The 27,693-nt window shown below is 42.1% G+C and overlaps 1 protein-coding gene across 2 annotated transcripts in view; it reads right to left on the bottom strand.

Annotated features, from left to right (window-relative positions):
- The window catches only part of agap1 (ArfGAP with GTPase domain, ankyrin repeat and PH domain 1), a 131,288-nt gene extending 104,194 nt beyond the window's left edge, over positions 1–27,094 (bottom strand). The window contains exon 1 of one of the 2 annotated variants that reach the window (XM_023964321.2): positions 26,010–27,094. In XM_023964321.2, coding sequence (XP_023820089.1) covers positions 26,010–26,172 — 163 coding nt within the window. In that variant the 5' untranslated portion in view covers positions 26,173–27,094. The remainder of the gene's footprint in view (positions 1–26,009) is intronic. The other variant, XM_023964318.2, reaches the window with a different exon arrangement.
- Between the last annotated feature and the right edge of the window lie 599 nt (positions 27,095–27,693).

The raw sequence follows: 27,693 nt of genomic DNA on the forward strand, positions 1-27,693 counted from the left end.
AGTGCCATGTACCTCTCTAAATCCCTTCAAGTGCACCTTCTAGTTTGGAACATATGGTACTTTATGTATTAGCACGCTAAGGATGAGGAGAACCTCGGACACCTGCATGACAATAAGGGAAGAAAATGTTGCAAAGTTTTAGATGACTAACAAGCCCCACTCCCCTAGAAGATCCAGGTCTGGATTTATATGCGGCTCCCCATAGGGGGCGGGGTTTCCTCCACTCTCCTCCTCATAAACAGTGGCTCATAGGTGGAGAGAGGAGCAGCATGGCTGCAGAGGTCAGCATGACTGATGAAGGACTGAACCTTTGTTTAACCTCTTGAGGTGGTGCTGCTCATTACCTTGAAACACACACACAAAAAGATTTCTCACCCAGAATTTACTTAGGGAGAACATTAAAGTTCACTTCAAACTAAAACAGGAAGTGATGGCCTAAACACAAAATCTCCTTCCCCAAAGTTCAGGAAGAAAAGTCCTATAAACAAAACTATTTTTGTCATCTGTGGGGCACCTTTGAGAGCTGATCATGGTTGTTCCCACAGAAACAGACGAGAGAAGAAAGGAGCAACCCCCTCAGAACATCATGAATGATGACAAATGTGATTTTTGTTCTTTTTTAAAAGACCCGCTCTTATGAAAATGGTTCCACTCCATTCTGATGCAGACAAATAGATCCAGGTACGTCTTTGTTTTCCTCGTCTGAGCTGCCATCTGACTCTAAATTGTAAGGCTGGATAGCTCCAATATTTTAGTATCAAGAAGGGGTGAATTTAGAGGTGAAATCCTAATGAACTACTGCTGCTCTGCAGAAACTATGTCCTAGAAAATGACATTTTTTTATTGGGCCTAAAAAGAGCATAATCATAATTAAAAGACCACTGGCAAAGCTTTACCAATAGAACAAGAGACAATCAGTTGACTGAAAAGGCTAAAGATTTAAAATTGTTGAAATAAACAGACTTGTTCAAACTGTTTAACTATTTTGAAATTGTTTTATCGCAGATACTTCAATGCAGTTTTGATGACTTTTCATTCAACTTTGCAATTTCTCCCCCCATCATGAGACCTTTTAGGAGGAGCTCCATCTTTTTAAGCTAGGAGTTTAATAATATTATGAACGCCATGTGTAAAATCCTAAAATTGCCAAAAAAAATATTCACAGAGGTGCTAGCATTTAAAAATGAGAGTCTGCACAGCGACAAAGTGACACAAACGGCGCTGAAACCTGGCAGGTTCAAAAGGCTTCGGTGACACCCGTGTTCACACTCATCTCCCCTCTGCAGGAGCTCCGCTCCGCATCAAAGAGCAGCGGAGCGTCGGGAGGTGCAACTCCCTCCTATTCATCCTCCCACGCTCTGCCTCGTTCCCCCTCGAGAGGCGAAAAAAATGGGTCAGTCGGCAGAGAGGAGGGAGGCCCCCTGCTGGCTGCAGGAGTAGGATGTGGAGGAGGCGGGCAGAGAAAAGCGAATCGTCGGCAGCTGGCTCCCTTACCTTTGAGGGGCAGAAACGGGAGCAGGTGGAAGAGCGTGGGGGAACATGATTGGAAACTCGATCAGAAAGAAACGCCAACGAAAGGAAAGTTCTGGAAATGCAATCACAAGGATGCTGACTTGTTGTCATGGAGACCATCCCCGGAGGTCACACGGATGAAAAAAGCAACGGCAGTTTGAATTTTAGAGGACGAAACATCCTCATGAATGCAATTAAAAAGGACAAATATTCACTAAAACTCTGCAACTGCGAGTGATGACAATGACACAGTGGAATCTGAATCTGTACACAGCCGTTACACATTCAGCAAAAGACTAACACACACACACACACACATTAAGGAGTGTGTGCAGCTGAGAGGAGGCAGCTGATCTCTGAAACCCCACAGGAGCACACACACACACACATTTTAATCTCTGTTACAAAAGACTCGCCGCAGATGCTCGGCCGAGTCTGGATCGGGCTGCTAATTGGCCGGAGAGCAGGAAGTGTGCAGCAGGAGGCGGGCCTTGAGGCAGCTGCTCCACCCAGCAGGTGCATACGTACAAGTCTGACCTTTAAGAAGAGTGGAAAGTGACGTCTACAAAAACGCAGCTAAAGATTCTTAATTTTGTATTTAATGAACCAGGTCATTTTAACCGTCCCTTGACCAAACTTTAGTCTTTTTTATGCACAATTTTGCTGGTTCTAAATGAAAGTCAACTACAGATCCAACGTCACAACTCAAACCTCTCACCTTTACCATTTGTTTTTGGGTTTTTGTCTAACCACCTGCTTTTCAACAAGCAGCACAAACAGGAAAAACAGAGATAATCATGACTCATTGTGAAGCCGTTAGCAGAAATCTCTCTGTGATTTTGTTTCCGCCGCCATCTCTCGGCTCTCTGGGAGCCAATTAGCATCCAGTCCTCCCAGTAACCCCCCCCCCCCATACACACGCACGACTCTGAATGATTCATGTATTCTCCGTGTGCTCTCTAATGATGCCTCCAGGGCACGCGTGTGCACGTCTGGATGTAAATGCGCAGCGTGTGCATCTTCATGATGTCATGGTCTATATGCCGTTCTTGCAGTGGAACTAATGTCAACCAGGTGTTAATAATCATCTTAAGGACGTGAAGGTTGCTTTACTAAATAAATAAGAGCCAATTTTGGGATTTAGCTGATATTTGTGTGAAATTGAAACTTTGGTTTGACGTGTTTACTGTTGACCTCAATCACGATCTCTGCTCAGGCTGACACCTTATCTGAGGAACCTCTGGCGTCTCCAAAGTTAAAAATGTGAGGAATGTTGGAGTCAGCCTGGACGTGTCGATGAATGGAAAAGTTCAGGTTCCACACAAGTCGGCTGCTTTTTCGGACAGATTTTTTTTACTGAAACCAAAAAAAAACAAATCAGGTGCATGTTTGCAGATCAGCATTCGCAGCAGCTTATGTGAGCAGTTTTTCTCATTCTTTTTGATGTTTGAGGCATAGCTTCCATGTCTGACAAACTGTCTCGTACGTCGTCAATCATCTTCACCATTTCAGCTGGTGTGAAACACCTGAAAGTACTCGACTGTGCAAATTTACTGCACACTTCACCCACATACTGAGAATACCCTGCATTCTAGTTTTCCCCAAATTACTGCAGCTTTTTGATGCCCCCTACTGGGCTAAGAGCACCGGTGCTTCACATGCACATTTTAATAATGATGCTGTCATCAGCACATTGTCATGGAAACCAGCATCATTTATTGAACCCAAATTAGTTTCTTGCTGTTTTTTCTTTTTTTGCCATTTTGAACAATGTGACATTGATTCTGGCTTGAATCAATGTGACATTAAGCCAGCTGCAACAATTCAGAATCAATCTCAATCAAACAAACACTTAATTTTATAGATCCAGGCTTTTAAATCTGTAGGACCTTGTAGATATAAAGAGCCTGTAGAATAGCACTGCCATGCAACAGCCAAGAACAGTTTGTAGAAATACAGGAGGGTACAAACTGAGGAAAAGTAGGAAGATCAAGAAAAAATTGATAAAAACCACAAAGATCATCTTTTTCTGAAAAAATGTTTTAGTCGAGTCACACTTTTTTTTAAACGACACCTCCTGATTAAAACATTCATTGATAATGAAGCTGCAGCCTCAATGTACCAGGGATTTTTAGGTCAGCCTGAAGATGGCGCTGTTACTCATAGAATAGATTTTATGTTTTTCTGGGTCAGAATCCTTTAACTGATTAGTAAAGCCCGATTTGCTAAAAGGTACAAACAGGTATCATTAAAGTCATGCTTTCTCCATTTACCAGCGAATAAGTTTCAATTTTCACCTGTTATTCACACAAACGTCCACCTGGTCACACAAACGTATACCCGGTCACACAAAGGTACAACCGGTCATACAAACATCCATCCGGTCAAACAAACGTCAACCTGGGCTGCATCTGTGGCTTCAATACCTGGACATCAGCATGTGGCGTAGAAGCAGCTGCCAGAGTTTGCTCCTTTAATTTCACCAGAAATCTGAACGATCACAACTCTTAATCTCACCAGACTGAGAAATGGTAAATGGCGTATACTTATATAGCGCCTTTCTTCCTACAAGGACAAAGCGCTTTACAGTCACAGACCCATTCACCCAGTCACACACACATTCACTCACACATTCAGACACTGGTGGCGGCTCCGCTGCCAAACATAGGCGCCCGCCTACCACCAGAGGCAAGGTGGGGTTCAGTGTCTTGCCCAGGGACACTTCAACTCATGGGCGTGCAAGGCGGGAATCGAGCCTGCAATCTTACGATCATGGGTCGACCGCCCTACCGCTGCACCACGGCCGAAAAGAAAAGAACTACACTAAATGCGACGCCTTTTCAGAAAACAAGAGTTGATTTTAATTCACCTGTGAGGAATCCACTGATTGTCATGCTGTACAGAAGACACGCCTGACAGCAGCAGGTCACACTGCGGTCATATGAGATTGTAAATACTTTTACACACAGAGGTAAATAAAAGCAGGCAGGATACTGAGAGTTTTTTCAAAGGAATCTGTAGCTGTCTATGTTCACAGAATCTACCGTGGACACCCCCTCCCCCCCACTATGCTTTGCTCTTCGAGGAGAGGCTGAAAAAGTCTTCAAAACAACTAATTTCATACATTTTTCTTATATTGATTTTTCTTTCCACAAGAGGTAGCAAGATAAAAGGGAGCGGCTCCATTGATGAAGGAATGGATAAAGGTGTCAGACTAAGATCTTCACCGATATAATCAAAGGATGAAATGTGAGTCATCTTCTGCAGTGAACAGAGCAAAGTGAGTTGGAGGGCGAGTCGTCATGACATCGCCCAGGAGGGAAAAACTGAAGACCACATGAGAAGAACAGAAGAAAGGAAACAAAGGGCACAAAAAAGGATGATGTACCAAGAATTTAGAAAAGAGACATGAGGAAAAGAATGAATGGGTAAAACAAATGGACCCAAAAGTTTCAAAGGAGAGACTGTATAGAAAAATAAAGAGATCAAAGATATAAAACAATGAGCTAATTCCAAAAAGGGCGATAAAAAGTTCAGGAAAAGATTAAAAGAAAATAGAGAAGTAAAAAACAAAGAGTTGAAACAATGGGAAGTAAAGGAAAAACCAGGAGGTAAGGGAAGGAAATAAAGAGATGGGTGAAAAAGAAAAGAACAAAAGATAAAAAAAGTCAGGTCAAGGTCAACTTGATCGTCGATTCTTCACATGTGCTTGACATACAATGAATCAATATTCAGTTTCTTACTCACTCAAGCGTAGACAAAAAAAGACCATTTATAGCATTAACCAATAAAGTGCAACGCCATGAGCTACGTTCACACCGCCCTCAGCCACGCTTTCAAGTCTCCACTTCCAGTGAAAAGTCTACATAAATACGGGTAATTGTGCATTTTTGGCTTCCGTGTTCAACACTCATGTTCACGTGTGGCTACTTAAGTTTCTACGACTGTTTTTCAGGCTCTACGTACAAAACATGCAGCCATTGCAAGTTAACCCAGCTTGAACTTTGACCAATCAGGGACTCAGCCTCTGTACTGATGTCTGGAGGACGTCCCCTTTCCTTCACAGAGGTGTCAACCATTTCATAATTGCTGTTTGTATCTGTCTGTAATTCTGACACCAAGTCATTCATGTGTCAGTATAGAGCTGAGAAACAAAAAGCCTGGAGCGAGAGTCGACAGATTTTCACCGCTTTGACATTTTGCACCAAAACTCTTCCAACTGTTGGACATGCGCTAGTGAACAGTAGAAAAAGAAGAAGAAGCCCCTCCCTGCTTGTCCAGTGTGAACTCCATGGGCTAAACCCACGTTCAACAAGTACGTCACAAGCTTGGGTGTCCATAGCTATAGAGAAGAGGAGAAAAGAAAGGTAGAAGAGGTACAGAAAGTAGCAGAAAAGACGATAGAAAACATGCGATTAACACTGGAGGGCAAAACTATAAAAGAGGAGGTGGGAAGGAGAAAGAAAATAAGTACTGGTTTGAAAGGGAAAAGGAGAAAGGATGATCCAGATACCAGCAAAGGATGCATCAGAAATGGGCGGAGCAAGAAGCTGAAAATAGCACCTATATCACAGCTACAAGCTTTTTCCAACTATATTTTTTCACCTGCACCTGATTCACCATGATTTGAATTAATACATAATTAGAAATTCCGTTTTTTATACATGTCATCAATCGTGAAAAAATGCTCCAAGAGCATGTTAAAACCACCATTTTCATTGGAGTGGGGTTTGACGGGCCTTCATCACCACATGATTCAGAAGTATCTGGAGAGCGACCAGCGCGCTCCATCAGCTGCTGCTGTGATCCCGCAGAGCTGCAGCTCAGCCGGATTAATCGTCTCTTACTTAAAAATCAAACGCTTTGGGAGACGCCGGGCTGACGACACTCTCTGCACACAGCTTCCCAAACATCGCAGCTCCAGGATGATCTGTCAGAGCATCAGCTGAGGAGCCTCTGAGGGTAACTTCAAACCGCAAACATGGACACACACACACCCCCATCTCGTCTGAGTGGGCGGACGACACCCTGAAACAAAGATCCTGGAGCAGATGGGGGCCTGATGCAGACACCAGATTGATTTCTCCGTGGAGAACAGATGGGGCATGAACCTCTGCAGGCCCTGAGGACTCTGAGAAGACAGGAAGCTGCAGGTTGTTGGAACCACACTCGCACATCTTTTACCTCTAAAGCCTGAAGCTCAGCCAAGCAACTATTATCAAGAGATGCCAGATTTTTTTAGATGAAACGTCAAAGTAAAGTCTTCCTCATTTTGACAGAAAACAGAAGGTAAGGATGGTTTTTAGGGGATAAATTAAGCGTCTGATTTGTGGCTGGCCCATTAACGAGTTGCTCTCTCAGCAGTTGAAGAGGGATAAAGGAAGCGGATCACATCGACCCCCCCCTAAAAACAATGGATGACCCCTCCAGGTATAAAAATAGTCTGCCGCTTCCTGCCACCCCTAACAATGAGCTCACGTGTTGTTGGCATGAAGAACACAGCAACGCTCGCACAACAAAGCTCAGGGGAGATCGTCTGACGATGGAGGATGATCGGTGGGGGGGTGAAGGGATGCAGCAATCCCAGGGGCGTTGATGTCACTTCCTGCCCCATCGATCTCCTCCGACGAGGCGTGGCGGCGCTCTGCAGGGTGGGGATTCTTAGTGAGGCTGCAGCAGATGCTCTGCAGCCCCTGCAGGCCCCGCTCTGCCATTAATCATTTATCTCCTAATTAGGGCTACTTCTCCTCTTCCTCGGCACACTTACAGTCTCGGTGTATCCTTCAGCTGTCCCTCATCTTCCTCTAATCACATCTGTTTGTCTTCCTTATTTTAATGTGCTTCTTCCTTAGGTCTGCAGGCCAGGATTTATGGCGCTGCATTAACAGGAGGAGCTTTTAGCCTCGCTGTTTATGTCACTATGCAGGTTTTTAGTCAGAGTTGACTTCATCTTCTCAAAAACAAATATATGAGCCTGAAGCTGAAGATACTAGTGGAACATGTCTGTGAACCACCTGGACAACTAACACTGAAGAATTCCCAAATCTTTACAGAAAACAGTCAGGGACTCCAAACTGACTTCTTTTGAGCCCAATGTTTGGCTTGTACTATAAGACACAGTGGTGGAAGTATCATGCTACGGGCCAGAGTTGGTTGCTTTTTCTTAGAATTTTCACAGAAAAACCTAAAGAAATCATTTTTCCAGTCCAGAAATAACCCCCACAGTCCAATCCCAAGTTTGAGGCAAACCCTGCTCAAAATATGAAATAGTAAATATTGCAGGTCCTCAAATGACCACTGGGGGCCACAGCAGCCCACGCTGAAAGGTCAGACTCTTTGACTGTATATGGAGAACTGGACTGAGCGGGTGTGACGTCACCCATAGAAAATGCCTTACCTCTGGCTCCAGCTAAATGAAGCCAATTCAGTTGTCATTTTTCTGCGATACGGACATTGCCATCTTGGAGTCACTTCACAGTGATTGGTCCAAGTCGGTCTGAATCAACATTCCTATGGCAACTCTTGTCACCAATCATGAGTAAGCTTGTGGAAGGAGTCCTCAATCCTTCCGATGAAAGTTTCTCAGAAGAATCTGTCAATCAAACTTTCAAGGTGGGGGCCACCAGGCACCACATAATTTTACTAAGGCAGCTGATTGGTCAGTTCATGACTTCAATAACTTGCCATTAAGAAATAATGTCATGAAAAAAAATTGAATTAGCAAGACAATGTTTAAGAAAAATAGTCTGGCAAATTTGAGTAACAGCTGTTTATTTCTCTATAGAAGTCTATGGGATTTTGGCTTTCAGGAACCAGTGGGTACTTCCTGTTTGGAACGCAAGGGGGGGAAGGGTCGCTTAGTCCAGTTCTCATATACAGTCAGAGGTCCAACTTCACACAAAAAATAAACATAATGAAAGCATTGTGTCTTTTTAGATGTTTATTGTTGAGACAAAAACTTTGTCCAAATCAGCTGTTTTAGTATAAATAAAGCTTCAAATTTGGTGACTTTTAGAGGCATTCACATTTGCAGGAGAGTAGACACAACAAAACTCTTCTTGTAATTACAGCTATCAACTTCCCCACATTAACACTAACAGTCTGTATCACTGATAATTTGTCTTAATTTCTCTTAACGATTGCACGTTGAAAAACCTTTCTGTTGCTGAGTTTTTAACTTCAACGCTCTCCATAGAAGCAAAAAAAAAAATGTCTGTCAGAAAGCCGACACCATAGTTCAAAAAAGCAGAGACAAACTATGGAAAGGAGACTTGAAATGGCAAGTTTTTAATCAGTCATGCCATCCAGTTATCTCAACAAAGATATAGTTGTTTGGTGGTAGCATTGTTACATATCATATGGTACATTTTATGTTTACAATTGTTTTTCCTATTGTAAATGGAGTACAAGTAAGGGATAATGTCTGACAAGGTGTCCATTATCAGAAATTATTGGATAACGCAGAGGTGTGACCTGTGACCTTTGCACAAGAAGCAGACTGTTCGATATGCGATGTGACGCATTGTCACGGAAAAGGCTACCAAGCCTGCTCCAACCTCGCTCTACAGCAGCTGGTGTATGAGGACCAACCAGCAGAGGACAGTGGTCTATTATGCTAAACGTCATGTTAAGTGACACAAAAGATCATTTCAGAGAGGAAGTTCACCTCTTGCCGCCTACCAGATGATGAAGCAAAAGTTTGTTTAAAAGAAACAAAGTCTATATGTAGTTTCCTAGATCGCTTTGATTGCAGGAAATATCCACCCTTACCTCTGATCATTAAATGTGTTTCAACAATTCATTTCAATGATGAAATTATTTATAAACACGTGATCGGTTCTCTGTTTCTCTTTTGCTGCATCCCAGTCTTCAAAATGACTACATTGGTTAAAGGAAACTTTAAAATCGCTCGTCTTTCCTACCGTCTTGGTGTTATGACGGTATGACTTTAGCCCAGCACAATAATAGTTACATTGAGGTATTATGACCAGAGACTTTGTTTTATCTTTCATCTTTAAAGTCTTACACGATTCGTTTTGGCAACAATTCGATTCATATCATACTTCAACCTACTGTGTACCAATCCACATGGTTTTTCCTCATTTCGATTTAATCGATTTATGTCACTTTGAAACGATTTTAGGATAGTATAGGTTGATTGGTTGGAGTGTAGGGATATAAATCGTTTCATCGATTGTTACATCCCTGTTTTACCGTATATTGTTGCATTCAACTAAATATAGCCAGAGTTTTTATGATACAAGAATGGTTTTTTATTCATATTTCTGTTTACAAACATGAACAGGCTTTGTTGAAATCATGGTTTCTACCATTTCGTCTTAACACATAAATTTAAAAAATCCTTGAATTACCATCATACTATGTTTGATCAATTTGACTTATTGGCATAATGTGTCAATAGTTAACTCGTGTTAAAAAAACGCAACTGATTAACAGCTTTAGTTGCAACTTCTCCTCCCTAATCGAGAAAACAATAAAAAGAGCTAAAATAAATATAAAAACAGTTCAAAGCTGATGGACCTAGAATAAAAAACACATAACTGTTCTGTTTATAATCATTTTAGACACTTATTTTGACAGTTTTACTTCTGCTTCTTATCTGGAAAATAGGAGATGTGGCTTGTGTGCAAAGGCAGCCCACATTTAAGAAAGTGAAATCTTTTACAAAATGTACTGCTTTTCAATTATTCCTGTGTTGTTAAAGTTGTAAAAAAAAATATTGTTTTTTGTCTCAATAGCAGCTTTGTAGCAAATCTCAAATCCATTTCTTTCAAAAGAAATGAGAAAACTCTTCTCTGTAGCCTTTGTTTGGCTAAATATGATCAAACTGAAACAAAGTGTGAGGGCAGACAACCAGGTTATGGTGATGCTAGAAAATCGGACATTTCAGTAAAGGTGCGGCTGGCATTCATTTGCAGAAGTGGGATGACGGCACGTCTTTGGCTCAGCCGACAGCCTGCCACATCGAGGAACAGAGAGCGTGCATGCGGCTTTCTCATGAAACAGAAACATGACGAAAAGCGGCCCACCGGCTGCCGCGGCGCATCGTGAAACAGGACGCTTTGACATCCCTCTTCCTCCTTCTGGGGGATCCTCTGAGGATCTGCAGCGTCTCAGGTGAGGCTTTGTGGGAAAACGGTTCCTGTGATTTCCCGTCAGCCTCCACTAGACGCTGGGTGAAAATGAGCTGCAGTAGAGTTCCTCTGTGGGTTTAGTCGTCTGTCAGAGAATAAAGCAGTTCCTCCTCTGACGCATCAGCTCATGAAAACACAAATTACACACACCGACTCACTGTCATATCAGCGTGCAAAGAAACCGCAGTTTCCTCTTAACCTGGAGGATAGTCATCCTCTGTGCTCAGGTAAACGGCGCCCGAAAAAACCCAATCAACTCATGAAGCAACTGTATTTACAGAGTATAACAACAAAACAGATTTTTTGATAGATTTTTTGATAACAAAAACAAACTTGCATAAAGTATTATAATATAGCATAATAGTGTGTGCTACAGTTAAAAAAATATATGAAATTACACGTCTTCAGTCCTAAAATTTTATCTGAACATTTGGAAGAATTTTTATGGCGTCAACCAATCAGGAACTTTAGTGACGTGTTGATGACGTACTCAGCGATTGGAGTCTAAAACCAACATGGATAAAAATCTGATCCTTCTTCTCTTGAACTTTTTCTTACTTGTACAGAGGCAATAATAAAAAGATCCTCTAATTATACTATTCGTTTTTTTCCTAAGATTAAAGTCGGACATCCAGTCATCAAACTGGGCCACAGAAAGACAGACGTACTGCTGAAAGTGGCCTGCGTTATTGGACAATCGTCGACCAGTGAATTTTGGTGTGCGCCAAAAGAGCAAATTTGACGCATGTTCGTTGTGATCGTAGCATTAGCCATGTAGCATATGATTTTCCTGCGTATGGTAAGGGAGGGTATTCGTAAGCCTAATGTAAATTGCTCACATTAATGGGCCCCTTATTGCTGTCCACAGGATAGCGGGACAGTGGAAAACATGGCTACATCTCTCCTGTCTCACCCTTACTCGCCTTTGCTGTTGTATAAGACTCCAATCTGAGCTGTCATTCGCAGCATGCCCGTAGAAATAAATGTGCATTAACATTGTGGCTCTACGGGCTCACCGAGCGGTCTGTGATCTTGCTATTCCGTGTAGGCCAGATTTGCCCATTTATTGCCTATCTACCTATAAAGGCAGTTGTGACTAAGGCTTATGTCAGGGGTCGGGAACCTATGGCTCGCGAGCCATATATGGCTCTTTTGATGGTCACATGTGGCTCGCAGACAAATCTTTAATTATACTTTTTTTTTTTTTTTTTCATTAGACCAGACCTTGTCTGGCGCGATGCGATGCCAGAGGCGCACAGTAGTAGCAGTGCTTGGAGAACAAAATCTACACCAGCATTATCACTTTACTATTATCTATTATTTCACAGAGTTTGTACCAGCCGGAAACCTGTGAATTGCCGTGCCTAAAACTGTGCGCTCCCGTCTCTGAGAAAGAGCGCACAGTTGCGGGGACGGGATGTTAGAGGATGAAAGCAGAGGGGGTGGGGGGCTCGGTCAGTAAGGTGAACCGCGCAGGGATTGTAATAACGTAAAACCCGCTGCCCGTCACTCACTGCAGCGTGTGAGAGTGTGTTTGTCTCCATGTCTGTCTCACATCTACAGAACATTCAGACTACGATCACGTTTAAAGTCTCAACGCCTGCATGAAGCAGAAACTCACCACGTATCAACCAGACTAGACCATCAGCAAAACTACCACGAGAAATACTCATCATTTATTAGCAACAGAATAACAATGTTATTAAAAAGAATCCACAGACTTATTGTACTTTAAAAGTGTTGAATTTACATCAAATACACACATTCATTTGTATATTTAGTTTTAATCATATTGTCGCGGACTGAGTTTAACTTGGCTGTTGGGCCGCGTTAAAAGTTCTGGAGTTCCTTAAACGCATCAAGCAGAGATCTGATTGGCTCTCAGTTCTGTCGCTCAGCCTGTTGTTAGGTAGTTTGGACCAATGGGGTTCAGCTATGGGCCGAATAAGGGAAATGGGAGGGCTGGAGCGGCAGGAGCGAATATAAAGTTGGGAGAAGCGCTCTCTCTCGTCTCTGTGGGAGAGATTGAGGAGTTGCTGAATTAATTGTACGGCGTTTGTTGTGGTCTGCAGTAACCAGAATAGAGAACCCTAAAAGAGGTTAAGTCTCCGTGCCTCAGTGTGGGAAAGGGACACTACATTATTGTATGGCTCTTTTGAAATTACATTTAAAAATATGTGGCGTTTATGGCTCTCTTGGCCAAAAAGGTTCCCGACCCCTGGCTTATGTTGTCATGATTTTGTGTATATTCGCTAATGCGATTCGGATGGACAGTCTTCACAGCTGTGTTCCAACAGTTACCCAGGATCCTCCGGGTCTAATCCGACCTCACAAAGGGATTTATAGAAAACAAACCCTCAGCACGGTTTGTTTTTTTGCAGTGACATAGATTAAAGCCCTCCTTTAATCTGCCTGTCCTGAAACAGAAGGGCGAGTTCGGTAGCGGACCGAGATGCTGGGGTCCAGATACCACCTTCCACACCTGCAGGTGCCAAGATCAGAGAGGAGAAAGTCAGACTGCAGGATGAAAGGATACCACAGAGTAGTGATAGAGGACAAACATATCATCTCCTGCAGGATTTTTCCTCTCATCAACATTAGCATCCCGAAACTGAAAGCATTAGGGCTCATAGTGAAAATGCAGCTGAAGCTTAGATGATGAATCATCTTCCATTAAAATGAAAAGCTTTCTCTGATCTGTATGAACCTGCGTTTGAGTGTAGTCATGTGGTCATTCTGCACATAGGGAGAGGGGGGTGGAGGTTAATATAACGCCTGCAGCCAGAGCTCAGGGTTTACCCAGAGATCCTGCATCACATGCGGACACAGGGATGGATGCTCCATTGGGGTATTTTTAACTTCCTCATACACAGATGACTCTGCCTCAGCTGAGGCCAATTAGAAAATGCTGGAAAAATCCCAACATCCCCCATCAGGGATGGGGGTGACGTTTCCTACATGACATGAAAATATGAACTTTCCAAGACTGTAGTTGATGTTTCAGAGGTTTGTGTCAAATATTCAATTTCGTCCCACTGAAGCTTTCATGAACCGTGAATGAAAAGAAGACCCGCCTGGAGCAACATCGAGGTTTGAAACACAGCGAGAAGTATGCGTCTCTGATGACAACAAACAACATCTGGACAGTTCTTTAGTTTTTTGCTGCTGATACTTGTCTCCTGCTCAGTTTCACCAACATGAAAAAAGGTCCATCTGAGCCGGGGACAAAAGGGAGAGTTTGTCTAGAGTTGAATCACAGATCTTGTGGCAAGATTGAATTATCTGCAGTAAACCTACTTCAGAGGTCCACAACAACAAGAACAGAAGCAGAAATGAGATTCATGAAAAACAATGTCAAGGCAACAAAATAAAAGCCTCATTTCTACTGAGCAGTATGGTCCTGTACGGTACGGTCCAATTAAATGGTAAATAGCGTATACTTATATAGCGCTTCTCTACCTACAAGGCCCAAACGCTTTCCAGTCACAGACCCATTCACCCAATCACACACACACATTCACACACTGGTGGCGGCTCTGCTGCCGAACACTGGCGCCAACCTCCCACCAGAGGCAAGGTGGGGTTCAGGGTCTTGCCCAAGGATACATCGACTCATGGGCGTGCGAGGCAGGAATCGAACCTGCAATCTTACGATCATGGGTCAACCACCCTACCGCTGCACCCCGCGCAAATGTTAAGAAGGTCGAGCAAATTCAGGTGAGCGTTTCCACTCAAGGTTGGACGGTCCCGCTGCATGCGAGATGAAGCTATATATACAGAGTATTTAAGTTCGTTTTAGAGAAGATTGCGGACAGCAAAGAGAGATACAGGTGTTTTCTTGGAGCTTTCTTTTGTTGTAATGACCTTCAGCCAATCAACAGGTTTCAACAGTAGCTCTGCCCAAATCGGTCCGTTCCACGTTTCTATAGACTTACAAGCAACGGGGGCCAAAAAAATGGTACAGTTTATAAAGGACATGCTCAAAATACTAGACTGGTCTGAACAGGTCTGGACCGTACCGCTGAGTGGAAACAGGGCAAAACAGGACAATGGAAATTTGTCAATCAAAGCAAAAGAATAGGCGTGTAACAATTCGTTTTAACAACAATTCATATCATAATTTGTAGTTGACAATATGATTCATAGTCCATATTGGTTCATTCTGAACGATCCGATTTGATCCAAATTAGTGACTTTGGATTTACATCTTGCCTCAGACAGATCGATCTGGTTGGATCGTAGGAATAGAAAGTGATTCATCGAATAAGTCAATCAATTGTTACACCCCTACAAAAGAAGCAATGAAACAAAATCTATGTTTGATATTATACTATTTTTTATGACAAAAACCCTAAAATATAGAATCATGAACTCCTTAATGACGACATTTTAAACTAGGAAATTCCACTTTACCTACCCTAATATTGCATCACTGTTGCTAGGAAACACAATAAAAGCTGCCTAGGAAACTGTGTTTCTTTGAAACCTACTTTTGCTTCATGATCTGGTCAAAAAGAAGCAGTAATAAGCAGTGAACTTTCCCTCTGAAATGATGCTTTGCATCACCAACATGTCACATGCATCAGCTGCTGCAGAGCAAAGTCTTGGCTAGGTAGCCGTTACCATGACAACAAGTATCACATGGGGTGTGTCCAAATTGGAGGGCTGCGTTCTTCCTGGGCTGGATTTGTTAGCTGCTTACGTCACAGCGCAACGACAAGTGCCGTCCAAATTCAACGACTCCTTCCAAGTACGGCCAACAAATGCGGCCTTCTTTTTCCCAATTTAAAGAATTGATCTGGTGTATCCTCATATGCTGCCCATATCCCAAGTTGCATTGGCGCCGAACACCAAGTTGGATAAAGTAAGCCAGGAAATTTTTGAGCTCCATGCCTGGTTCACTACTCCTCTCTGTCCTTTGCTAGGCGACAGGACATTCGAAAATGGATTGGCTGGACCCGGCCAACGCCGCCCGGGAAGGCCGCGGCCATTCAAGGATGTGGCCCTCGAATTTAGACACACCTGTATCTGCTTCTTGTGAAAAATATTTTAAAAAGATTAAATTACTCACAATTGATGTGATATTTATTTCTTACTTAAGTGACCATGGTGTAAGTGGGACCATGCCCTTCAAGATGTCCATCCTCAGAAATGAATGGACTCAGCTGAAGCGTCCTTTAATTTCTGATAATGACGCCTCGTTGCACCTTTTACTCTAACTTTTCTCCTCTAAAATTATACTTTTTTTCCCCAACACTCTTCCTCAGAACAACAGGCCTCCTCTCCCATTTCCACTTCCTGAGAGGACCCTTCATTTCTGCCGCTTATTTAACAACATTACCCATGAGCCCCAGCTTTACTTCACCTTGCATGGTCCCAATGTGTGTCCCAATGTGTTTTTGGGACCAATGCATGGTCCCAAAAATCTAAATTTAAAATGGATATAGTAAGAAAACTCTCAGCTTTTTTTTTTACATTAAAAAGAAACTTTAACAAAGAAAAAGGCAGAGTCAGAAATGGCACTTTCCAGACACTCTACATGAAATGCAAACGTTAATGACCTGGGCCCGGCTTCCACTGAGCGCTCTGAACTCGGCATCCTGCCGATGACTCACCTCCTACATCTGAGATAATAAAGACAGCCTGCAGGAGAACATCCCTGCACACTGCAGAGAGGGAACATGACGTTTTGCCTGCCAGTGGTCAGCCGGGAACGGGTTAGAAGTGGACGGAAGTGTGGGGGAGGGTGGAGGAACAAAAGGGTGCACAAATCAAAGCGAGATTTTCAAAGACAGGCCGTTATGCAATCGCTGAAAATGCTGCTTAAAAGCATTGCTGAGAGTCTGTTAGCTGCTGTCAATCAGCTACACACTTGCAATTACGTAAGGAATGGGGTAGTCCTCCCAATCCCAGCCCAGAACCCATGTCCTTGCCGCCTGCTTGCAAAAGCATGCTCCGATTCTGTTTCAGCTGGATATTTGAATCCAAATTTAAAAACAAACTACATAAGTGCTGAAGCTTTGATTATAATGTTCAAATTATAAACGTATTTACACTGCTAGGTTCTAAAAAATGTGATTAAGTGGGAACAAAGTGAAGTTTGAGGCTTTGTTGAGTAAAGCCTACTAGCATATCAAAATAAAAGGCCTCCTAATAGGGTTGGGCGATGTCCCCTAATTTGGCCGTTGACGATGTTTGCTGTCAACCATCGGGATGGACGATGACATCGTTGGGGGGGGGGGGTATTTTTACATTTTTCGTTCTTATATAACTGCTATTCGTTATTTTGCTTTTTTCCTTTTATTTCCCAACTAATGGTTAATCCGTGATGATCCAGTATAAACTGAGGGAAGTGACTTTTACAGAAAAAGTAACAAGCAAAATAGAAAAGAAGTGGTCCGCTCCCGCACTTAACTAGCGAAGTGGACCGGCGGAGGGCGGATTTACAGCTTTATGTTTGATGGGAGGGGGGGGGGGGTACATGAGCGGTATGTGTGGGAGATTTAAGACTGCGATCCGTCCCGCAGCTCTAGGGGTACGAGCTATCAAACTCAGAACCGGGTCTAAAAGTGTGTGTCTGAGCACAGCTCGGATCGTCAGCACACACAGCGGTTTGAGCTTCAAAGCAGAAATGTCGCTCAGTCCTTAGAAAACATTCAATCAATCACGCGGATTTGTGTTTCCAGTCGTGTCCCGACTAAATAAAGGCTGATGTTATTCACAGGATGCAGCGCCACCCAAAGCTAATGTTGTTAGCCCGTGTTAGCATACTGCTAATCCTGGCTACGTTCAGAAAAAGCACTGACCACACGGATTAAAATTCAAATGATGAGCGAACAGGTGTTTCATAATAACCGTAACATTATTAAAAGCACGTTTAGAAGATCGTCTCGTATTTTACCGAGCTGACATGTCAATGCATATAGCCGCTCGGCGCTGTTATCGTTTTGTATTGAATTGTTACCTTCAATAAAGTTTGGAAAAAAAGCCGCTCGGCGGAAGTTGTATCCTCTTCCGGTTTTCAAACTGCGCATGTGCGAATACTGCGCGTGTGCGAATGATTTATTCCGACCGAAATTGTGACCTTAGTGAACGTTTTTATATTCTGAAAACATTTTTCTGGGCCCATGTACACGGTTGGATTCTAATCCGACTATTGATCCCATCAGAATATTTTGTACATGTAACCGCGGCTTATGGTGTCGACGCGCAACGTGGCGGGGGCGTGGCATCACGATGGTGGTCTCTCCATCGGGATGTCAGTCACCCATCACGATGGACGATGATATCGTCCATCGGCACAACCCTACCTCCTAAATATGAAATACCCACCAAAGTTATCGTAAATAGTAAATGCCGCTCTGGAGTACAAGCCATAGAAGCTAAAAAAAATGCACAATAATAATAATATAAACAAAATAATAATAATAATAATAATAACAGTTATTCCAAAAACCCTAAACTAAAGAACATGCTTACAAGTCATTTCTTTATACTCTGTGTCACTTTGGAACAATTCCACCAAGCCCTGTGTAAGCGGCCCTTCTTCTTCTGCATTGCTGTCAGTAGCAAATACTGATACACACTACATCGCCCTCTAGCGGTTGTTTGCATTTATTATTTGAAAATCGAGCCATAGTATGCAAAAAAACCCGCAACTTATACTTAGAAAAATGCAGTAGTGTACAGTGTTCCCTCGTTTCTCATGGGGGTTACGTTCCAGAAATAACCTGCAATAAGTGAAATCTCCAAAGTAGGATTACAGATGTTTTAAGGCTTTAAAGTCCCTCACTACACACTTTCCACACTTTTCCCCAGACAGACATGAACATTTTCACACTGTCTCTCTCATTTAAACTCTCAAAGTTCAAACCTTTGCAGAAAAATACATGAAATATAGTAGAATGAAGACAAAGATCTGATCACGACTGAAGATGTATGTAAATTTGGCAAACTGAAAGCATTCTTGAGAGTAGACACGGCACAGTCTCCTCTAAACCAGAATGAAGAACAAAAGGTGTTTAAAATCAAAATTTTAAAAAGTCTGCAAAATTGCACTTAACAAAATCCCAGAAACAGTAAGAAAAACAAAAGCTGAACCACAATATAGTGATGGACCACTGTACATTAAAAAAAATAATAATACTTGAAACCAGACTGTAAAAAAGTTTACTTCAGGTCGGAAATGTAACTTTTAACATGGGATCCAAGGTGGATTACTACCTGTTGCAACCTGCCTTTAATAGTCTTTATGGAAATGCAAAATGTGGTACTTCCCTATTATGGTAAAATTAAAAAAACAAAGGTGTTAATATACATCCTCCTTTTTGTATTGTATTCTAGAATTTTTAATACACTTGTTGTGGCTCCTTTTTTTTATCTTTCCAGGTGGAGGTAAAAAAAACAAAAAAAGTTATGGACAAGATTAAGTCATATAATACTAAGGCTACCAATGAAGGGTGTGCATCACAAACAAATTCTTAGGTTTAACCAAATATACAAATACGTCAGACATAACACACTACCAAGTTTAGAAATAGAAAATCCTGTCGCAAAAGAAATGCCAAACAAAAATGTTTACACAAGAAAAGCTCGTCTAAAATAGAAAGGATAAGAGTTAAAACAATCAAAAGTATAAACTCAGAAACTCAAAAAAGTTCATGCACAATCAGACCACCAAGCTCCTGAAGAGACAACAAATAAAAAGAAAAAAAATCAGAATGAAATTTGAGTCAATAAAATACCAATAAAATACCAAATGATCAACATGTATCCAAAAAAGAAACAATACCAAAGAAACCAGACTGAAGCACAATTAAAAAGTGGAAATGCAAACCGGTCACAGAGCCAAATAAGTGACAGAAAAACTGGTTTTAACAGGAGGACTCACTAATGTTGAGGTGGCAGAGACAACATTCCACACAAAGAAAACAGACAAGTAACAGAGCTGGCAGGTCAAAAGATTCAAGGAAAACAAAGGAGGCCTGTCATGGGCATTCTGAAACAACAAATAGACAAGAAAGCCAACAAATTCTGTCAAAAAGACACATTATTAACCTGCAAATAAATGAAGTGCCAACCTTCATGATGGATGATAAAATAACAGTAATAGATCTAGGACCATTTTAAAAGCAAACAATTGTCATTAAAAGCCAACTTTAGTTATGAGACTCATTTAGGGATTTAAATTGAAAAAGTCAAACTTTTTTAAAACAATGGTACGTTATATTAAAGCGGATTGTAAAAGTCAAGAAAAGTAAAGATCAACTCCATTGACTGAATAAATAATAAGGTACTGGTAGACCCTTTGAGGGATATCATGGGTGTTTCTCTGGAGAGCAAAAAAAACCTCATTGAAAAATGTAGTACTATGAGTAGAACTCTTCTCTTGTCGCGTAACTCAGCTTAGGAGGAGACGTCTGAGCAAAGACCCTGAAGAAGGCAACAACACCAGAATGTTTGATTCAGATAAAGATAATCTTAGTTTGTTCCCTATATGGGAAAAAAATAAATGTTAGAACTAAATATGGAGGAGAAAATGCGATTCCAGTTTGATTTCATCAAATCCTCATGATCTTGTAAATATGAATCAATGTCAGAGTAAGATTCTTCGGGAAATTCCAGGACCTTTTGAAGCCTTTTGAACTGTGTGTGGAGTTCTCCTTCCTTCAAAGAACCACAACAAAATATGTTCGTTTTTTTTTTTTTTTACTAGCTCTACAAGCATTTCTTCAGGGGAACCAGGACTGTGTGTTGTGATAAAGGTCCAGTCAGCAGAATTAAAGAAAAAACCCACCTATGCTTTGTGGGCGGGACTGTTGGCGTTGGGGTGCAATCCATGGCACACGTGTGTGCACAACCGTGGCTAGTGATCCGTAGGGATCACGGTTCCGCCATGATCCGTTGCATCCCTAGCTTATAAGGGTCAATCCTTGTATCTCTATGACCAGTCTAAATCTATTATGTCATGAAGATTACTAATTTGACTACTAGTCTTTATTCCTCTAAATTGAGCTCTTCAGCCAACTTTCTTCCTTCCTTTTTTCCCCCAAAACAATGGCTTTTGCTCTGTCATAGTACAACAAGAGGAAATCTGATTGCATCTGGACATTTACCAACTTGAAACAGCAACATAGAACGTCTAATGGACTGCAATGACTATTAGAGCTACATTAACCAGGGTGTCATCTGCATAAAACAAGTGTTTGGTCTGACCTAGAGAGAGCATGTACAGGTCAAAGAACACAGGTAAAGATTTAAACCCTGAGGCCTTCCCCTAGAAATATTTCCAATAGTAGGATTGTAGTTTCATTCCATACACTTCCCTAAAGGTTTCTTTTTTTTTCACCCTTTCCTGTTAAAGGTCACCACAGTGAATCAGCGTTAACTGATTCAAAGGTTTTTGGCACCAATTTTTTACCAGCAGTGCAAACACTGGGGGACTGGGGGGAGTAAACGAGCATTTAAACAGTAGAAAACAATACATGAGAATCAGCGATGTTGATGCTGATAGCATTAGCAAGAAAGGTTTGTCTATTAGGGTTGTAACAATAAATTAACTTATATTGTATATGATATATATTATACTGATGGGAATTGAATTATTAAAATGAATTGTTACACCCCTATTATCTAGCCTTTTCAACTCAAAGTTGTAACAGCAGTTTTCTCTACTTTTGCTTTGGTTCACAGAAAATCTGCATTCACCCAGAGAGTTTTTCTTCTGGCAGAGCTATGTTCAACCTTCTCTGGTACAAGCAAGTCAACAAGTTTTGCAGTGAATGTCATCAAGAACCAAATCAAGACAATTTGATGTTAAACTTGGTTACAAACCAAGAGCCTCTATACACCCTAACCTGGTGGGATGACTCAATCTTTTCCCAACAGCCACATGTGTGTTTTAAGCATGCAGAACCAGCATATTAAATATAACAAAGGAAGGCTCAGGAGGACTCCAATCACTGTGTTGAAAACATCAACGGCTTTGTTCGTCTGAGTCTGTGTGGGTTTTAACATCTACTGCTCACTCTCAAGTGATTCAACAGTGTACCTACAATCAAAATATGGTCAAAGACGGTGGAGATGACAGAGAGCAAAAAATTATTAGGAGCATGTTCTTGCCTTTAAAACACCAGCAATATGTAAGGTGTCCCTGCTGTCTAACAACACGGATGTTCAAGAGAAAAATAAATTCACACATCCACTGTTGCTCTAGAACAGTGTTTTTCAAACGGTGTGCACTAGTGTGCCGTGGGAGATGGTCAAGTGTGCCGTGGGAAATAACCCATTCAATGATCCAAAAACATTTCCCTTCTCCAGGATATCAGCTCTGTGTTCATCTAAACAGGCACTGACTCCTTACTACTCAGTTAGGAATATAAAAGATCGTAAAATACTTTTTTCTTTGTGTTTGTTTGATTCTATTAAAGACATTTTGATAAGAATGACTTTAACGCGATTTAGCTGCAGCTATAAATGTTTTCTGAAAGGTCCCGCCCCTTTAACTTTCTGCACCAATCATTCTTGGGGGCTTAATCACACGTCATCAGTCTGACCAATCAGAAGTGGTTAAAGTCTTCACTTCCTTGTTCCGATTGTGCTCATAAAGTCTCTCAGTTATAACAAAAAGACCGGCGGCTGTTTGCACTACATCTCCCATGATGCATTGGGTTAAAGTGACAGCGTCCCAGCGCACAATGAGTCTATCATGTTAAACGTCTTAAAACCACAACGAACACACATCAGACAGCTTTTAAATCTTAAAACTTAACTTTTATTACATCTTTTATAAAAAACAGCTGCAACTTCCAGCTATTCTGACACAAATATCACAAACATGCATGTGAGATTGCGGAGGGGCTGTAGATCAATACAGACTATGAGTTTCTCCTTTTTTTTTTTTTTTTTTGGATGCTAGTGTGCCGCGGGATTTTTGTCAAGGTTAAAGTGTGCCGTGGCTCAAAAAAGGTTAAAAAACACTGTCCTAGAAAATGTCTTTAAATGTGGCAACCACTTCTCTTAGATCAGAAAACATTGAAAAACTTTCAGGTGATTAATTCCAGTAAAACCAGATTATTATAAGACTGTTTACTAAAAGTGTCTTATTGCTAAGAGAACAGTCCTTTGACATGGCTAGCTTTATAGTAGTCACAGATAAATAGTCTTAGGATGTTGAACAATACTTATCGATCTGTGCAGACTCTATTGATTTCCTTGAACTAGTTGCTAATTGCTGATACAGGGAACACACTGGTTAGTCTTCTTTCAGTCCTGGTTTGTGTTAGCAGCAAAGATCAGACACAATCCTTTGGAACTGCAGCCAGAACCTCAAGTTTCCAGACCAGGAGCCTTTGGAGGGTGTTTAGTCTCACCACAGGGAACCATTAACCAAGAGAGCCAGAAATTCTCCCTCCATGGCCAAGATTTCACCCACTTGTGAGGTGGTTGCCTCTAGGACATTAACGATTGTCTGAAAGTCTTCCAGAACAGAACCAGCTTAGCTGGATAGAGACTCAAATTACACTGCAAACTGTCACCCTATACTGAATAAATCACACAGCCGGATCAGCATTCAGATCTGTAAGTTAATAGAAGGGATGCCGTAATTCTCGGTTTAAAACCGAACCCTACGCTACACCACTGAACCAAATCGAGGGGGAAAGGGAATCGCTGCATCACAACTGCATACCAGTACGTTTAAAGTGTGGATCACGTGTAAGAAGTATTGTTATTTATTGTTTAAGTACATCATACCAGGAGTAGTAAAAGCCAACTGAAAGCGTTTTCTGCATTGTTACTTGCTGATTAGCAATAAAAAACAGGGTTTTCTGGAAAAAAAATGAGTTTGTATTTTGTAATACAAAAATCAACCAATACAAAATTGTGACCCACGGAGGAACCAAATCGTGGAGAGTCGTTGCACTCCTACTTAAAAGCCCAGTTTTAACCAACAAACACTGCAGTGAAAGGAAACTGCCAAAAAACAACAACAATTGAATAGATAACAGAATAGAATAACCCCTTCAAATGTTTTCATGAATAGAAAATAAAGCAATAACTATGGAAACGATTTGAGAAATTGCCACATCTGGGCTGGGATACCAGTCAAGTTCAGTTAAACAGTGAAAACACAGCGGTGAATAAAACTGAGAATTGGTAAATTTGCTAATAAACTCAATTCTAAAACCTGCTCTGAACTCCATGCAAAATAATCCCAAGACTTTAAGCTAAAACAAAATGCATGTATCTTTAGAATAAAGAACTTGTGTTTTTGCACTTTTCTATGTCCACCAGAAAATGGATGAAAACTACAAAAACATGTTATTGTTTCAACAGTGTTGGTTTTGTCTCTTCAGGGCTCTGCCAACGAAGTGGGTCAGCGTCACCTGGCTGGCAGGTCAGGCCCGATCGTCTCACACCTCATATGCAAATGAGAGCTGAGTCACAGTTGAGAGCGGCCGAGCCGATGCTGTTTCCAGAAAAGAGGAGAAGAGTCGTCCAGATGTTGACAAAGCCTCAGAGAAGCAGCAGTAAGTTGTGATGACACTAAAAGGGCTAAGCGGAAGATGATCAGCATTTAGGATCTAGCTAGTCAGGGCAAATTTAAAACCTTTCAAAGTCTCAAGAGCTATAGGGGAGAAAACAGACGGAGAATGGAGCGAAAGAGCAAGCACAAAGAGGAAACAGGAGAAAGAAATCAAAGCAAGGACAGAACAAATGGGAGAACTAAAGATCTCATGAAAGGAACAAAGCAGATCAACAAGATCTGATTATCAATCCAGTTCTTTGCATCAACTGACACCTGTTAACAGTCTTCATTAACAGACAGCTTAAATATCAGAGGAATCAATGTACACAAGAGCTTTAATAATGATAAAAGCCTTAATCACATGCACGCGTAAGGGTGCTGAGTTTTTTTGGCTTGTAGAAGGTCGTAGACAGGTGCGGCCGTATCTTACGGGGAACGCAGGTGTGTCTTGCAGTCTCCTTGCAGAAACGTCGTCATTGTCGTGCGTGTGGTAAGTGTATCGTGAAGTATTTGAGAGGATAATCTCAGTTGCACGCATTTATTACGTACGGGTGATGCCGTCGTACGTTGCCCTTACGCCGCACTCTAGTGCGTTAGTAAGATGCGAGTACTGGCTCCTTAATGACTGCGCACAAAATCCCACACACAAGGTGTATGCAGGTGATACATAAGCACCCATAGGACATCCATGCAAAATAAGACCTGATTGTCAAATTTCCCTTTTTTTATATATATATATATATATATATATATATATATATATATATATATATATATATATATATATATATATATATATATAACAGAGGCAAGGAATCCACACTAAACTTGAACGGCACTAACGGGCTCCTGACCCAGTCTGCAGGATTTTGGAGAGTTGAAATGATGAAAGATCCGTGTGACAACACATGTGCATCTCACCTATTTCCCTCTTACTTTCTCTTTTCTGTAGAGTAAATGTTTGCTACAACCGCCTCCACCACAAACATTTTCAGTCTACAAACTCACTGAAGGGTCTACAGCCTTGATGATTTCCTGTGGACCACATACAGGTTTGTCCATCTTTTGTTCCACAGACGGACCATGTCCACCCATAAGGACAGTCGTGACTCTCAAGCCATAAAATCTTTCCCCTGCCTTACTGTCGTATGGCCACACAGAGCCTCGTAAAATTTAGGATGACTCTCTGTCTTCCAACCGATGGTTCTGCACTGGTGTTAAACCAAAAAAAAAATTAATAGAAAACAAATTGGTTGGCGCCAGATGGAGGTGCAAACTGAAAGAACTCATGAACCCATGCCTCCAAAAACTACAGGCGTGCCAGTTCTGTCACCAGTCTGACTATATATCTGAATTGGTTTTTCAACCACAGAAGCCCCCCGATGGCGTGTTTCCATCCCAATGAGCCTCATCAACCCATCAGTCCAACAACATCTCATCTGAGGACGATCAAACTCGCACAATGGGCAGGAGCCTAGAAACTCTGAGGGTTCGGGGATGTGCGGAGGCAGATAAGAAGCTTTAATCAGTTTGGAATAAGAGCAGAGACGCACATGAGAGAGGGAGCAGTCTGGAACAATCCTCTTAATGATGAAGCTGGGCCACATGTTCAGATCCGATTTACAGCAGTGACACTGACGCTTCTGCAGCTGAGTTCTGAGGACATCCAGGTTCATCTGTCTCATTTATGGATGAGAAAAACTAACTTATGTCACTGATAATAAAGACAGCAGCGGTCAAAGTGCAGCAGCACCAGATGACCCGACGCCGTGTGGGATTTCCTCAGCTCTCAGATGTAAACACTGCCGTCCTACCTTCGATGGCGATCACGTGCTCCCTGATCTGGTTCTGCAGCAGCGGCTCCTCCACGCGCTCCAGCAGCTCGTAGATTGAGTAGATGTTCGGGTGGACCGACTCGAACCTCTGGATTTCCGCTCGGATGGCGGCCGAGTTGGCGACGTGCTGCTGGTAGTTCATCCCTGCTATGGGTGGCCCCACACCACCACCACCACCCACCTTCCCTCAGGCAGTAGAAGACGGTGACACTTCACGCCCCCCTCCACTGAATCCTCATAACACTGACTTTTTAATACGAGGTTGAGCTTTGCGCGATCCGGATGGCGGCGGTTCGGCCTCCTCTACATCCCTCCGAGCCCAGCCTCCAGCCGCGGGCAGACGGCTACTTCTGTCCGGGGTAGGCAGCTGTTCCCCGGGGAGCCGCGCTTCCCAGTTCCGCTGCGGTGACAGATGTGCGGCAGGCGGAGCACCGCTTCCCCATAGCCCTCCAACCCCGGGCGAGATTAAAGCTGAGCGTCGGGCGCGTGCGAACAGATCAAAGGAAGCTTCCAGAGTCGGGAATTGACATCCAAAGGGACGCGGAGGATGAAAGGAGGCCTGGTTGCTAGGTGGCTAAAGCTAACAAACTAGCTTCCAGAAGCCGGGAGAGAACAGGGAAAACTCGGTGCTTTCCAGCTCAAAAATTCCGCCCAGCCTTTGGCGGAGCAAGGGCTCAAATCCATGGAGAGAACAGCGAAGCTGCCTCTGATTTTATCCCGAACAAGCAGCGGGAAACTCCCGGCTAAACACCGGACAGTCAGTGGGTAGTTAAGTTGTCGGATGCCCGCTCCGGTCCTCTTGTTCGTCTCCTCTGCAGGACCAGCTGCGCGAAAAAAGCGCAATAAACCTCCTCCGCTCGGGCTTCACTTCACAGAAGCGGCATCCCACGCTTGTACCAAGCCGCCCCTAGCGCCGTGAGCGCGGCGTCCTCAAACAGATAGGTCCCGGAACGGCGTGAGACGTCCCACAGATACCTCCGCGCCGAGCAGCGAGGTTCGTCCAGTGCAAGCTGGAGCCACAGGATCTCAGCCGGGAACGTCATTACCGTCAATGTGTTTCCTTCGGAGGATCGAATTACACGCCACCATTTTTACACTTCCGCTTTCAGATTTCAAAATAAAACTTAAATAAATCATTTAAAAGTGTTTGCTAACACACACATCTATCTATCTATCTATCTATCTATCTATCTATCTATCTATCTATCTATCTATCTATCTATCTATCTATCTATATGTCCATATATGTCTGTATATATATATATATATATATATATATATATATATATATATATATATATATATATATATATATATATATATATATATATAAATGTCTATCTATGTATGTATATATATGTATGTTTCTATCTATCTATCTATCTATGTATATAGATAGATAGATAGATAGATAGATAGATAGATAGATAGATAGATAGATAGATAGATAGATAGATAGATAGATAGATAGATAGATAGATAGATAGATAGATAGATAGATAGATAGATAGATAGATAGATAGATAGATAGATAGATAGATAGATATCTTGAGTAGAGGACTCTACTCTACCACACCAGACAAGACCCAAGGTGTAGGCTGTGCAAATGTGCAAAGAGGCGCCTGAAACAATCCAGCACATAACTGCAGGGTGTAAGATGCTG

The sequence above is a fragment of the Oryzias latipes genome, chromosome 2, assembly GCF_053564925.1.
Source record: "Oryzias latipes strain Hd-rR chromosome 2, Olatipes_Hd-rR_3.1".
In the NCBI taxonomy this organism is placed as follows: domain Eukaryota; kingdom Metazoa; phylum Chordata; class Actinopteri; order Beloniformes; family Adrianichthyidae; genus Oryzias; species Oryzias latipes.